Genomic DNA, 15,268 nt, shown 5'->3' with positions numbered 1-15,268 from the left:
GATTTCTACCTCTGAGCCTGACAGAAGCCGAGAGCTGCTGTTACTGATCATGTTTCACTTAAAGTATCAAGATCAAGAGTGAAAAAATATTACAACTGAAATTTGAAATGTGATTATTTCTATAAATTTAACTCAAGGCCAGTGGTCTACATGGTAAGCATAATTAATTCATAAAATTTTGTTTTAATGTGAAAATAATCAGATGTCAGGATGCTGCTTGTTGTTGAGATCCCTGTTTGTTTTTTTAAACCAGCTAATACGTAAACTTGGCTACATTTCCATAAACAACCTTGCTATCATATTTAACGATAGCAGCTACATACAGTAGTTGTTGGTAATGCTGACAAACTGCATGTAGATAATGCCTGACAATGGAAATAAAAGTTATGATATCCCTAATGATACGGTCAGCTGTTCTACACCCTTGTTAGCTTCACAAACTAGCATTAGCTTCACATACCAACAGGACAAACTAATGTTAGTTTCACAAACTAACGTTAGCTTAACAGACTGACGTTAGCCTCACAAACTAGCATTAGCTTCACATACTGACAGGACAAACTAATGTTAGCTTCACAAACTAACGTTAGCTTAACAGACTAACGTTAGCTTAACAGACTGACGTTAGCTTAACAGACTGACGTTAGATACAGTCACAATGGCAGTCTGAAATGTTCAAATTAATTTATCTCTGGTACAATTCAAAGTATCAAATTAGTAGTTTATCAAGCTCATTATCCAATGTTATTTTAATGTAAGGGCAATCAAATGTTTGAGTCAGTATCATAAATATTTTCATATATTTGGATACTGAGAAGATTAAATTGCATAAATATCGTATAAGAGCCACAGAAACATAAATTTTTACCTACAAAATAAGATTATTAACTCATGATCCTGCTCAAACCTGACAAAAATATTCATTAGCAGCTGCATTCTTCTTCATTAGTGTTCATGCTGAACAATACAGTAGACAACTACAATACATACAATTACAGTACTGATGGGAACTTTTGATACTATTTTATGGTTCTTTGACTTTTGCTATGGTTAAATTTCCATGAAATGTTTTTGTAGAAATACTGAAGCAGGTTTGTTACTATGGTGACAACTTTCTTTTTTGATTTTTTTCACAGTTTGTGAAGGTCAGAGCAGTTTTGAGCTGGTTTTGTTGGAGTTGTAATTAATACAGAAATCAGTGACAAATTTTGAGGTGATGGGAAGAAAGACAGTTATAACTATAAAGGTTTAGCATCTTTGTTGATTTCTAACCAAGCGACACTTTACAAAACAAGCCTTCCAATAACAAGAGCACCAATATGGTTTTATATACGCTGGATGTGAGAATTTACCATAAAGTCTCCGGGAGATATAGTTTCAAATCCAAGTCAGACCTGGTTTCCACAGTAGTTTAACCTGATGAATGACACAATGTTTGTGCTTTTTAATGCTTTGGATTTCTAAATGCTGAAATAGTTAAAATGAAAGTGTTTTATCAGTCAACCTTTTTCACATCTTCACAGAAGAACTTTTCTCTGAATCAGCTGACGCCAGTGAAAACAGTGATTTCAGTTCGGCGCACATGAGCAAGTGAAGCCAAACTCAGGATATTAATATTTCACTGCAGATTACTGAACATCATCATCAGCTGCCTTTTCAGCTTTTTGACCTAAAACTAACAGAAACTTTTAAAGCATCGCCAGATAATCATAAGGTTTCATTTTTCCCTTGTTGGCCTTGGAACCCTTTGTTTTTGAAAAGAAAAAGAAAAAACATCACTGATATTTATTTTTATCAGCTGCTGGTGAGTTAGAAATATAATTTTATACACTGACTATAAGCAGGCAGGTCTGAGATGGTGAAAAGGCAGAAATGATTGCATGTGGATTATATAAACTTTCTCTGGAGTTGTTAGACAGGACATTCACAGTGAGTATCTGCTCTCTTTGGAGCTTCAGCTCTACTCCTGCAAGGTGCTCTTGAACATGAAGTTCAGTCCTTCCTCCTTCAGTCGGGCCAGCACTGGGCTGTAGATGTCCTTCGTCATCGGTATGACCAGACCCTTTGTACTGATTTCACCTGCAGAAAAAAATATATATATATAGTTTTAGGTTCAAACATCAGTCCAATAACATTAACTCTTCAGCGTTACATCTACTGTCTGGAGAATAACTAGGCAACCACTGGTTTCAGTTCATGTTCAGAAAATACAGCAGGTAAACGGGCTGCATTTTGATTCATATAGAACCTTTCTAGTCTTACGACCAAGTGCTTCAACCTACATGTGAACATTCACCCATTCACACACACATTCATACACTTGATGGTAGAGGCAGCCAGGCAAGGTGCCAACACTCATTCACACACACACCGATGGCACAGCCTTCAGGAGCAATTTGAGGTTCAGTTTTTTGCCCAAGGACACTCCAACATGCAGATCGGAGGAGCCGGGGAACAAAACCACCAATCCTCCCATTAGTAGGCGACCCGCTCTACCTCCTGAACCACGACCGCTCCAGGTTACATCACAGTGACAGACTGATTAGCGCAATGTGACAAAATGAGCCAGAGGAAATTATTTCCTGTTGAAAATTGTAGTTGGCATGTTGCTGTAATCATCAATGTCAAGATTTCAATTGTTAAATTACTGTAAATGAGAGGAACAAAGGGAGGTTAAGTAAACATACATTATTACATTATGAGAAGAATTTTAGAGACAAACAAAATCTTCCTGAGTGATGTCACTGACCATTGAGGACCATACGTGCAGCAATGGCTGCTGGGTATCCTACAGTCTTGGCCATGGCGGAGAAGCCATTGGGATCACCGTACACCACCAGGCTGATGTGTTTGGTCTCCAGCTCGCCAGTTGGGTGGCGAAGCCCCACATCATTCCTCATGATGATCATGTCTCGCTCGCCCTTATCTGACCACAGGAGAGAGAGGCCGTTAGTAGTTTACGAGTATTACGTCTCAGTCGTATTCTTCAGATTTGTGACAATAAAAATCAATTTGTGTCTCACCGAAGGACAGTTTGACTTCCAGATGTTTTGTCAGAGCAGTCAGAATGCTGTCTGCGTGAGGCACCGCCTCGTCACTCAGCATCCCAAACCTGAAAACACAAGAGGAAGAAAAACAAGAAAAGAACAAGACTTTCCTCACAATAAAATAACCTTCACAAAGCCGTATTAAAAGCTTTAAAAGAAAATTACTCTGCGGGGCTGCAGCAGCAACCCACACATCCTTGGCTAAGTCTAAAGAGATGAGCAGTTGCTTTTTGTCACTGCTTTACTGGTGAATTGAATACATGAACAACAAGTCATTCAATTTGAGCTGCGAGCGTGCTGGCTTTTTACCCTTTTAACGGCACAGATGGAATGTTTCCAACAGTTCACTTTTACTATTATAGGAATTTGTGTTTCAATGCCAGCGTGGCCCTCTTCCCTTCACCGCCAGCGGCAGCAGAACAATCACAGCACAGAGCCTCGGTCTGAAGAGACCATTGGAAAAGCTGTCGAGCAATGACCGAGTAGGACACACTCATTGGCAGCTTCAGCACATTTTAGTTTAAAATGTAGTTTTGACAAAACCACATGAAGTGTAAATTAAAAAGTTTACCGAGGGTGTAATCTAAGCAACTGGGGAAGATAAAGGAAGAAGAAACCTGTGGGAAAATGCTATAAAAGGGCAATGCAAAGTTGGACTTGAACGACAAAACCTCAGGCTCAACCAAAGAAGGAAACACAAGAGAGAATGCTCGGAAAGCTGACAACAGCAACATGCTACAGCGTCACTCCACTCATAGCTGACGCTCGTCAAGTCAGAGATTTGTAATAAAATCGATGCCGAGATCTCAGAGGTTACCATGACAATGAGAGGGGAGAGAGCAGCGCTGAAAGCCAAAAATGACGCAGCCATAACAGAGCGAAAAGCCCAGATGGACTCACAAAACTAAACTTTGAAGGAGTTAGCAGACTCGGCTAGAGGTTCTTCGAATGTGCTGCAGGAGCAAGATGAAACTCTCAGAAAAATGCCCAGACCTAGAGGGGCGCTTGAAAAGACAGAACTTGGGAGAGGTCGGAATGAAAGAGGAGAAAGAAGATGGCCAAAAAACAAAGGATCTTGTGGCTCAGATGTTAGAAAAGGCGCTAGATAGACTGAGCCCATACAGCCCAACGGAGACCCCCTGGTGACAACGAGCCACTGTGACACCTGATTGTGAGGATACATTATTGTCACACTTATGAAGACATAACACAGACAACGATGTTCATCAAGGATCTGACATTCCAGGGTCAACGGATCCAAATCTTCAGGGACCTCCTACCTGAAGTGGTTAAATGCCAAGCTGCATTCAGTCTGGCCAGGAGGAAGCTACGCAACAAACCTGGAGTCAGATTTGGACCCTGCCAAGCTACGAGTGTCACACAACAGGTCAGAGATGTTCTTTACAGATCCAGAGGATGCTCGTTGGTATGCGGAGCTCCATTTCAGACCTCCAGATAAAGACTGAGAATGGTCTCTGACCGGAGCCTCATACAGGTGACCATACAGAGCGGCTCTTACCGAAGGTTTTTGTTTATATTGAAGGTTAAATTGCACATTCTGTCACCGTTAGTATTTCTCACAAAGTGTTGCAGCCTTCTGTTCAAGGGTCTGAGTTTATAGACATATCTCTGCTACTGAACCAACTTACACTGTGTCCTGACAGCAAACAAGCGTCCAACTATCACGTCGCATTGGATGTTCTCTGTGCACATTGAATCTGTAAAATATGCACTTCTGTTACATCATGTAAAGAAACCATGTTCAGCTGTGGAGATCCGACTGGAGATTTAATCATCCAGTGCAAACTGCTTATGTACAAAATTCCTACGTTTGTACTTTTTAAACAGAAAACATTGGTCATTCACCTTGATAAGGTTACTCCAGCTTTCTTTTAGGTTTTGTAGTGAAATGAGATATCGTACAGATAACTATTCATTTCAACTGTATGAATCAGCCGTTTCCCGTCTGTGACACCGTGTCCTATAGCGCTTCAATGCGAGCGACAGGAAGTAAATAGAAACAGGGCACGATGCGTAGCTGTGTCTCCTGTGGCCAGTTAGGACATTTCAATAGAAAACAAAGCAATCAAACTGATTTTGTCGCTGACGCTTTCTCGTGTCGCAATCAGTTAGGACACGGTGTTATATAATAACTGTGAATGATCAAAGTTAGAGGAACAAATACAAAAATTAGATGCAGAAAACGCCACTCAAGCATCCAGAGCATATAAATACCATCTCAATCTAATACTTTCTGAAAAGAAAATCTAGAGCTTTCATATTTACTAAACTGACCTGTTTCGAATTTGGAGATAAACCACACAAACTGCTACCAAAACAACCAGTAGGACCATAAATGTGCAGACAGACACCCAACAATACAGAGATATATTTAATCCCTATGAACTATGGACAGTAAATAATCAAAATAAAGTTTATTTTCTGAAAGCAACTAGTTATTAAAGGACAAAAAAGCTGCATTTTCCTGCTGTTTACACTAATGATTGACAGTCCAACCTAAAAACTTTGCCCTTTGCAGAGCCACTGGACTTTCAACTTATTTATTTATATATTCAACATATATTAAATATTTCCAACCCAGTGGGGACCTTGAATACTGTCTTTTTGTCTCTCACCATCTCAGGGACTCCATCCTGAAGTCGTCCTTTTCGATGCGTTCGTATACGGCTTCTTCAAATGCATCCTGGGAGATGGAAGAGGACAATCCCATCTGCTGACAGAGGAGGTCTTTCTGTAGAGAAGAGAGAACACATCAGCGTCTACAGTTCACAGTTTCTTGTTTTAGCTCCTCTATACTTCTAAGAATATCACAGTGAAACGCAGGTTTGTTTTCTGACTTTCCAGGTTGTTCCTCACTGTTCTTCATTGTTGAAAATGTTTGGTTTTACAATGATTCTGCTGGAGGTTTGATATGGTGACTTCAGCCAGTTCATTTTTGTGGTTCTTCTTCACGTTCTGGCTCCAGGGCATTTTTTTAAAAACTCATTTGTCTTCTCTTTGCCAGATTAAAAAGATTTTTGAAGTGTTTTCAGAAAAAAACAAACAGGTGGGAATTTAAAATTGCTAATCATGCTTTGATTTCTTCATTCGATTTAAAAAAACAAATGACAGACAGTAGAAAGAAGCAGGGCTGCTCAGTGGCTGCCTCTCAACCATGTGTTTGGATGTTTTCATCGTCCCTTTTACACACTGATTGGATCCTCAGCAGAGGTTCTTACCCAGGAGACAGGAGAGGAAGTACTCTGCAGGATGGGACAGGGCTCGCTGTTGATCAGACCCAGTTTGAGAAAACCACTCATGGCCTTCGAGAAGCCCTGTGAGGGAGAACAAGAGCTAAAGTGAGTCGCAATAAGCACAAGAAACAAAAGAGAAATGTGGGAAAATATCTTTGTTTCTATTATGCACTGATCTGAATTTCAGGAAACATTTTATAAAGACTTTTTTAGTTTAATTTTGATTGAAGTACAGGTGTGTCTGTGGTAACTGATAACTGGCTGAATGAACCAGATTGTACCTTGAAGCGCAGTGTTCCTCTGATCAGTGTGTGTGCCGTCTGGATGCCGTACGGCTCGGCGTACTTGGTGCTGTCGCGGTTTGGAAATCCCTCCAGGTTGAAACCGGGAAGGAAATCCATCGGTGTCGTGGAGTCCATGAGAGCGCCGCCGGCTGGGATGCTCACCACCTGGATGAAAACACACAAAGTACATTTTAACATAATCTTTGCCACAGCAAATCCTGCGAAGTAATCATTTATTGCTCCTCAGAGTCGTCCATACCTCGCTGTCTTTGAGGAAGATGGCGGGGCTGATGGTGTTGAGGAGAACGCCGTACGGACTCCAGCTGAACTTGTAGCGAAGAGGATTGTCTGAACATTCTGGAGCAGGAAGACCGCCGCAGAACGAGCTGTAGGACTCCACCTGAACGACAGCAGAACACACACACACACACACACACACACACACACACACACACACACACACACACACACACACACACATACACACACGGGTCAGTGAGACAATGCAACTTGATCATCATCACTGGAAATGTGTCAATTTTCAACTGTTGTCCTTCAGTTGGAGATTTAATGATTCATTAAAAATAAACTGTTAATTATTTTGTCGATTAATTGATCGTTTAGTGTATAAATGTCATGATGACAAATATCCATTGCAAGTTCCAAAAGACTGAGACATTGTGTTTAGTGTTAATTGTTTTGTTAGAGTTCATGCGCAACATTTTTACTTAAAAAATGGCTTAAAGTAACAATCTCAAAAATCTGTTTCCTTCTCTTTGGCGGCACCTATGGTGATAATATTGCCCAATTTTTTGTTTGAAATTTCTTTTAATTAATTAACTAATTTATTATTTTTTGTCAAATGTATTATTTTGATCAAATTTATCAAATTATTTAAAGTAAAATTATTTTATTTTATGAGTTTTTTAAATTAATAAAATAATTTAAAATCCTATTATATATATATATTTGAGGGGGTTTGTCTGTCTGTCTGTTTTGCACTCATTGTCCTCTGATGACGCACATGTGGTTGCCAAGGGTTACAGCCAATTGCTTTCCAGTTTGATCACCTGTTTATGACGATCTACCACACTACTAACAAACATACGTAATGAGTCTGATAAGGTCTGATTGATTGAAATGTTGCACAGCAGCAGAAAATAAATAAAAAAACACTGTGGTAGCAGAAAGCAGTGTGTGGATTCTTCTTTGCATCATAGTGTCAGAAAAGCTGGACCCAAATAAAACCGGGTCATATAGATCCCATTCTGCTTCAGATCAGTTCTGGTTTTATGTGTGACGTCGTCTGTTTCTGGACTAAAATGTGTGTGAAGTCAGTCTGTTTAATGGGTCAATATGAGAGCCGGAGAGCTTCACCCTGCATGTGTTCAAACAATCATTATCAAACACAAACACACAGAGTGTTTGCTGACTCACAGTGCAGCCGTCGGCTTTGGCTCGGTCGATACACTCCATGGCGAGCATGTGGTCGATGCCTGGATCCAGCCCCATCTCATTCACTATGGTGACGCCCGCCTCTTCCGCACTGACACACACACACACATATATATACACATTTTAATTAATTCCATCCGTTTAAAGGATAAGGCTGGTGATTTTCTACATGTTTCTAAATTGTGAACAAATCTCAAAGCAGAGCCAAACCAACTACTTACAATAACAGTGATCATGTTTTCAGTCTCTGGAGAGTAGTTCTTTGTTCTACATTGTAAATTTCTCAAAGAACTTCAGAACAAAGTCAAGAGGTTGTGATACGTACACAACAAGCTGGCAAAGCTGGAAACATAAACCACGTTCCCGCACGTGCTCAGTGGCGTCTGCCTTACGCAGAACTACTCTCTGGAGACTGAAAAGGTGATCATTGTTATTAATCTTTGGAGCTGTTTATAAACGAACTAACGTGATTAAAACTCTTTGCTGCAGCAATTAGTTGATTAATCAATTAGTTGCCAACTATTAAATTAATCGCCAACTATTTTGATAATTGATTAATCGTTTTGGTTACTTTAGTTTGATTAGAAATGAGCATGTGCAGGAAAACGGTTCTGTTTACAGCTTCGCTAGCTTGATGTGCTAAATAACACAATGTCCTGACTTTGTACCATATTATAGATTTCTCAAAGACCTTCAGAATAAAGTCCCGATGTTGTGTTATGTAGCACAACAAGCTAGCGAAGCTGTAAACAGAACCACGTTCCCGCACATGCTCAGTTGCGTCTGCCTTATTACTCTCTGGAGACTGAAAACATGATGCTGTTATTACTCTTTGGAGCCGTTTCTGAACAAACTAACATGATTAAAACTCTTCATGATGAAGGAACATGTGACCCAGTGCAGCGCTGTGACTCACTGACGTGTTTTTAATCAGATATATCAGCTTTGATACAAACACGATACTTGTTCGTAGATCAGTTCATTGTTGGTTTGGATCCAAACATGAGATTTGTTGACATTTTTTTGATTATTTTCATTATTTAACATTTGCTTTTTCATTATTATTCATTATCTTTTATTATCAGCCAATTTAGGCCATGAAGGTATTTTTCTCTCCTAGCAGGCTAAACATTTCTAGCCTAATGTATATTTTTTTTATAAATGACTGCTGAATACATGTTCAAAGTGTACACACAAATAGAAATAGGAAAAATGTTTTAATCCTGTTTAATCTTTGTTGTGTTGTGTTTGTCACCTGCTCTGCAGCTCCTTCATGGCAGGACTCAGGTAGCTGGCGGTCACCATGTTCACCTTCCTCTTGATGCAGTGTTTGGCGATGAGCGGGTGGTACGCGTACGGCAGCATGCTGAGGAGCAGAGGGAGGTCGGGTCAGGACAGAGAGCTGCTGGATTCATAGTAAGAAGAGCTGAGACTAAGTAGAAGAGAGCTTAAAACATAACAGACATCAGAGCCAAGAGGGAGATTCTCTGAACCCCATCCAGGTCCCCGTCCTCCCCCCTTATTGACCAGATGAAAGAGCTGCTCACTGCTGGGCTCTAAACCCCCTCAGCGTCCACCAAACCATTAATGTCGGGGACATAACAACTATTCATCAATTTATTATTTACCTGCCTGAACGATGCAGCGGTTGTCCGTCTACAGTTGGTGCAAAATGCAGCAACGAGACTTCCAACAAACACTTGACGTAGGGAACACATCTCTCAGGTCTTACTTCTTATTACACCAGCTTCCCATTTGTGTCAGAATTCATTTTAAGATTCTATTGATTACTTTTAAATCGCTACATGGTCTGTCTCTGCTTTACATTTCAGATCTTTTAACCCTTTATTCTGCACTGAGACCCCTCAGATCAGAGAACCAAAGGCTGCTGAAAGTCCAGGCTTAAAACAAAGGGTTTGTTTTTAAATGTTTTTACTGTTTTAGCTCCGACGCTGTGGAACAAGATCCCTCTCAGTATTTTAAAAAGCTTTTAAAAACCCACCTGTTCAGACTGGCATTTGTATAACCTTTTTATAGCACCTACTCAAATGTTTTTATGATGTTCTTTTTATATTTTGTTTTATCTCTGTGTGTTTGTAATTTCTAAATTGTCTTATTTCTTTATGTTCTATCTCTGCTTCTCTATATTGAAATATTTGTGCTGAATTTGCACCTTTATTTTATGGTATTGTATTTTGTGAAGCACCTTGTAACTCTGGTTTTGAAAGATGCTACAGGAATAAAGTTTACTTACTTCCTTACAGTGTTATTTAGGCACCGCCTCCTTTTGGCGGTGTGACCAGCTGAAAAAACTGTCTCTAAGTAAATTAAAAGGACATTATATTCACCTTGTGGTACTGTCGTATTTTTAGAATATATTAGAATTAACCCCTCTACCCTCAAAGTTACACGTTTAACCGTGTGTTTGAATGTCTGCATGTCGTCTCTCAGTGTGTCTGCAGCGTCTACTGTACCTGATGACCAAGTCGTGATCTTTAACCAGAGAGTCCAGGTGTCCCTCCTGGCTGGTGGCGTCCAGCATGACGGGGATGGTGTTTGGATATGTGGCTGCCAGCTCCTCCGCCTGCCTCAGCAGCACTGAGGCTGAACACAAACACGAGACAAACCACATGATTAATACAGGAAATAAATGAATTATCTACAGTGAACTTTAAAGGTCCTGGAAACTTATTGTCTTAGAATTTATGTGACACACCTGAGCGGATGGTAATATTTATATTAGTGTTTGTGATGCTCAGTCATGTCTTTATTATGTATCTTTATTTTGGGGCTACTTATTGTTTTTTAAAGCAGGTTTCTATAGAGAACTGAAGTCATCACTTAAAGGACGGGTTCACAATTTTTCACGTGTCTTAAATCAGCAGTCAGGTGTCCATAGTAACAGTGAAAGAGGTTTTCCTCGCTGTAATCATTCCTCCTGTTCATACTGGATATTAAAAGATCCTTCAAATGTGCTTTCAATGGAAGTGATGGAGGATAAAATCCACAGTGTGTCCACACAGTCATTTAAAGTCTGTGTGAAGCTTCTATTCAGCTTCATCAGTCTGAGTTAGTCATATCAAGTGGATATCTGACACATTTACAGTCTTTTTAGCATCAAATTCCCTCTTTGTGTTTCCTCGGACAGTGTTTCCCTGTTGAGCTGCAGGTGGAAGTATAGTAACAAAAAGAGGAACTTTGGCACTAAAAAGACTGTAACGTTGAAAGATATCTACTTGATTTGACTCATTTGGACGCTGAAGCTTCATATTAGCTTCAGACTGTGGATTTTGTCCTCCATCACTTCCATTGTAAGGTCATTATGAAGGGATCTTCTAATGGTCAGTATGAACAGGAGGAATGATTACAGCAAGAAAAACAGGTTTCAGGTTTAAGATAGATCTGAAAACTGTAAACTCGTCCTTTGAGCCGGTTCCACTTGCTGATGAAGACTTTGAGATGCAGTTGAAAGCTCTGAGGAGTTCAGATTTTGTTGCTGGAGGACAAACTCACCCACAGTGACCTGAGTCCCCTCATCGCGGGTCAGATACTCAACAACAGGTCCGGAGACGTATCCTGAACCCAGCAGCAGGACGCGCTTCATCCCGCTCTTCTTCATGATCTGAGCTTTCTCCCTGACGGACGTTAGAAACACTGATTCAGAAAGTCAGGACACATCAATCATCAAAAACTTCAACACATAACACACAGAACTGTGTTTCCATCCAACAAGCACAGATTTAAAACATCTGAACAAACAACATGAGTTTATAAAAGATGGAAGCAGCAGCGCAGAGAAAGTGAGTATTTTAATAAAACCATGAATGTAATGCTTCCATCTGGTCCTTTAAATGGATGATTGGATGGGAACCAGACTCTTCATCCACTAAAGTTACAGCCAACTTTGACTCTTTACACATTTTATTGTCATTGACACTTTTTCTGAATGAATAACTGGATTATAGAGAAAAACTCAACATGGTTACTTCAACATTACCTTCATAAAGAAGAAAACTGGTACAATAAAAAATCCTTCCACTACAAATTAAAGTTTTATAGCAGTGAAAGTGAAAACGCTCCTGTCTTTAAACTTGTAATTTACTACGTTCAATTCGCTTTTGATACAGCTTTAAACATTTTTACAATTTTAAACTTTAACAGAAGTTCTCTGCAGGTTTCAGTGTCCTTAAGATCACTGACAGGCTGCAGTTAAAGGAACAGCAGCTGTTTGTGAGTCATATTTTCCCGTGTAGACGTCAGATCAGTGCAGGCAAACAATCAAATGTGTTCAAAGTCAAAGAAGCAGTCAGACTTTTCTTGATCAAAAGTGATTTTTGATGTGATGTGAAGATTGTAACAAGATGAGCAGGATGAGCAGGAGGAGGAGGAGCAGTAGGAGGAGGAGCAGGAGGAGCAGGAGGAGGAGGAGGAGGAGGAGGAGGAGCAGGAGGAGGAGGAGGAGCAGGAGGAGGAGGAGGAGGAGGAGCAGGAGGAGGAGGAGCAGGAGGAGGAGGAGGAGCAGGAGGAGGAGGAGCAGGAGGAGGAGGAGGAGCAGGAGGAGGAGGAGGAGGAGGAGCAGGAGGAGGAGGAGCAGGAGGAGGAGGAGCATGGGGAGGACGGTGTCAACAAAACATTTAAATTATATTAAATAATAAAGAATAAAATCAAATGTAAGAAAATGTTGGTTCAGTTTTCTCTAATATCCTTTTTACACCAAAATGAGCTCCTTCCCCGTCGCCAGCAGATGAGTTTGCCTTTCTGTTAGTTAGTTAGTTAGTTATTGAACATCACTGCTGATCAGAGCTGGAGCCGATCAATATCTGATTATCTGATCACTGCAGAGTCCTTTGATCCAGTAATAAATACTGATGTTAGTGGATGTTTGTGGATGTTTGTGGGGGTTTAGTGTCACACTAACCAAAAATAACACGTAAAATTAATGTTTTCACATATTATGTTTTAAATTTCATATGTGAAATATATATAAATATATTATATATGTATATTGGTAAATATTGATATTACAATTTAGCTTACAAACAACTATTAATAATAATTATATGATAAAATGTCAACAATAAATCATCATTATAACAATATTAACAAGTCATTATGATTAATTAATATTATATTACTTGGAATTTATTAATTTTAAAGTTTAAAAATAAAAATAACTATTACCTTACAAGCAATATTAAAATAACTAATGTTAAGTTTAAGTATTAAAGCAATATTTCTCTTAATACCTTGCTTCACTGTATTTCTTTACTGTGTAGTTTTTGTGTTTCTTTTATAATTTTTGTGTTTTTTTAAATGTATCCAGACATTTTTGACTAGTAATGTAACACATATTCTTTTCAATTACTTGGATTTACAAATCATATTTATTTAGTGAAACGTCCATTTATATATTTTATATTCAAATTTTTGGCTCATTTTCAAATTTAAACTCATTTGAATCAGCCGATAAAAACATTCACTATCAATTAATTTCTAATGTGTTCATTTAACTGTAGACTGTACAGGATCAATACAGGAGACATGACATCAGTGTCTAAACTGATAACTGATCAAATTATTAACTCTTTTGATAACCGATTAACTGTTTCTGTTTCCAGCTTCTCAACTCTGACGATTTATGCCTTTATTAATTTATTTATTTTTTTATTTTTTTAAAATTGTACATGAAAGTGAAATAAATTTATGTTGAACAGTTCGACATTTGAAGACGTCATCTTGGAATCTGATAATAATAATAATAATAATAATAATAATAATAATAATAATAATAATAATGATAATAATGGAGCAGAGTGGTGATTATAAACTTTAGCCAAACTTAAAGAATAAAGCAGATTAAGACTAACTGACGACTCACTTTCAATGTCTTGACAGTTTTTTAGAAAGTAGTGATTATTTGACGTCTGATCAGCGTAACGTAACCAACAGTGAGAATTAAAGCCGTCGACATTGTTTTAATTAAACTGAGGTCTTCTTCATACAACTACATTCAGTTAAACAGTCTGATTCTGCCTGCTGGATTATCTTCATAACAATAACACCATAATAAAGACATCGCCCCAAGTGACCTGTGGAATAAATATCCCACCAACCACCATCCACCCCCCCAGAGTCAGACCCCTGCACTCGTTAGCTTTGGCCTAATTGGATGTGACACTGCACACATGCACGAGTCGCAGCGGGACAGAGCGGAGGTCCGACCGGCAGTCCACCCGCTGCCGCCGCCGCCGCCGCCGCTGAGCCTCATCCTCTTAATTAAAAACAAAAAGAACAGAGACGTTCCCTCAGGAGGATTTCTCCCCGAGTTTACATATCTTAAGGAGCCAAACTGAGTCACAGGGATTAAGATTTGGTGGCATGGCTTGTCTGGAAAAATGATACTTAGGATCAATTAGGAGGAAAACTCATCAAGTCTTAGAGGCGGCCTAAATATGAGCGAGCAGAGTGATTCTCAAGATGCTGAAATCTCTTGGAACAAGCTGTTTATTGAGCCATTGAGGAGCCAAGCTGCACTGAGCCTGAATCTTAATAATCTATAGAAACAAACATACTGTTAGGGGTTAACGAGTCAGAATTAATTTAATAGGGAAGCTCATTAAAACATTTCTAACAGTGACATTGACTGAAGCTGGCGGGCTATAAAAAAAAAAGTGAAACGTGTGATCGATCGACAGAATATAACCCGAACAATTAATCAAAGCAGATTAAAAAGATGAAACTTAACGAGGATCAGAATGCTGATGAGGATTTCACAGATTGCGAGTGGATGATAAACATGCAGGTGAATGATTTGTTTTAACAGGCTGAGAAATCTCTTGTTATCTTGTCTTATACAAAGTCAGAGGAGATGATTGATTTCTTCTCTGTGTGTGTATCCGGTTAGAAAGAGAGACGTCCACGGAGCGTTTAGCCTGCTAGCATGAAAACTGGAAGGAGAGACGCAACGAAAAGATGCGACCAGAGAGGAACGAGACGTCATTTCCTCTGAACTTTCCTCGGTTTTGATGAAGCCGTCAGTCGGCTTTTAAGGGGACATATTCTGTTTTTTGTTATTTTATGTTATTTATATCCTGTTTTGATGTTAAACATGGTCAAAGTTCCAAAACTTGAGGTAGAAATGCTGCCTGCAAGTCAAAAGTCAGGGCTTCAACCTGCTCTCAACGCTTTGTTTGCGACATTTATTTTCTACCTTGCTGACGTCAGAACG

General features: G+C 39.3%; 1 protein-coding gene and 1 long non-coding RNA gene across 4 annotated transcripts in view; one reads left to right on the top strand and one right to left on the bottom strand.

Annotated features, from left to right (window-relative positions):
• Positions 1-251: 251 nt before the first annotated feature.
• aass (aminoadipate-semialdehyde synthase) overlaps positions 252-15,268 on the bottom strand; it is a 32,003-nt gene continuing 16,986 nt past the window's right edge. For both annotated transcript variants that reach the window (XM_067590892.1, XM_067590893.1), the window contains exons 14-24: positions 11,554-11,675; positions 10,515-10,644; positions 9,296-9,406; positions 8,023-8,131; positions 6,845-6,985; positions 6,583-6,750; positions 6,287-6,382; positions 5,684-5,799; positions 3,024-3,112; positions 2,750-2,926; positions 252-2,079 (exon numbers count right to left, since the gene is read on the bottom strand). In XM_067590892.1, the coding sequence (XP_067446993.1) occupies positions 1,961-2,079; positions 2,750-2,926; positions 3,024-3,112; positions 5,684-5,799; positions 6,287-6,382; positions 6,583-6,750; positions 6,845-6,985; positions 8,023-8,131; positions 9,296-9,406; positions 10,515-10,644; positions 11,554-11,675 (1,378 nt within the window). In that variant the 3' untranslated portion in view covers positions 252-1,960. The remainder of the gene's footprint in view (positions 2,080-2,749; positions 2,927-3,023; positions 3,113-5,683; positions 5,800-6,286; positions 6,383-6,582; positions 6,751-6,844; positions 6,986-8,022; positions 8,132-9,295; positions 9,407-10,514; positions 10,645-11,553; positions 11,676-15,268) is intronic.
• LOC137183685 (uncharacterized) lies at positions 9,378-10,387 on the top strand. 2 transcript variants are annotated; one of them, XR_010928519.1, is made up of 2 exons: positions 9,378-9,456; positions 9,873-10,387. It is a non-coding gene; the product is annotated as an uncharacterized lncRNA (long non-coding RNA). The 2 variants fall into 2 exon arrangements; XR_010928518.1 differs by having other exon boundaries at positions 9,387-9,765.

This window comes from Thunnus thynnus, chromosome 5 (genome assembly GCF_963924715.1).
Source record: "Thunnus thynnus chromosome 5, fThuThy2.1, whole genome shotgun sequence".
In the NCBI taxonomy this organism is placed as follows: domain Eukaryota; kingdom Metazoa; phylum Chordata; class Actinopteri; order Scombriformes; family Scombridae; genus Thunnus; species Thunnus thynnus.
This window is presented reverse-complemented; position numbering and strand designations above follow the sequence as displayed.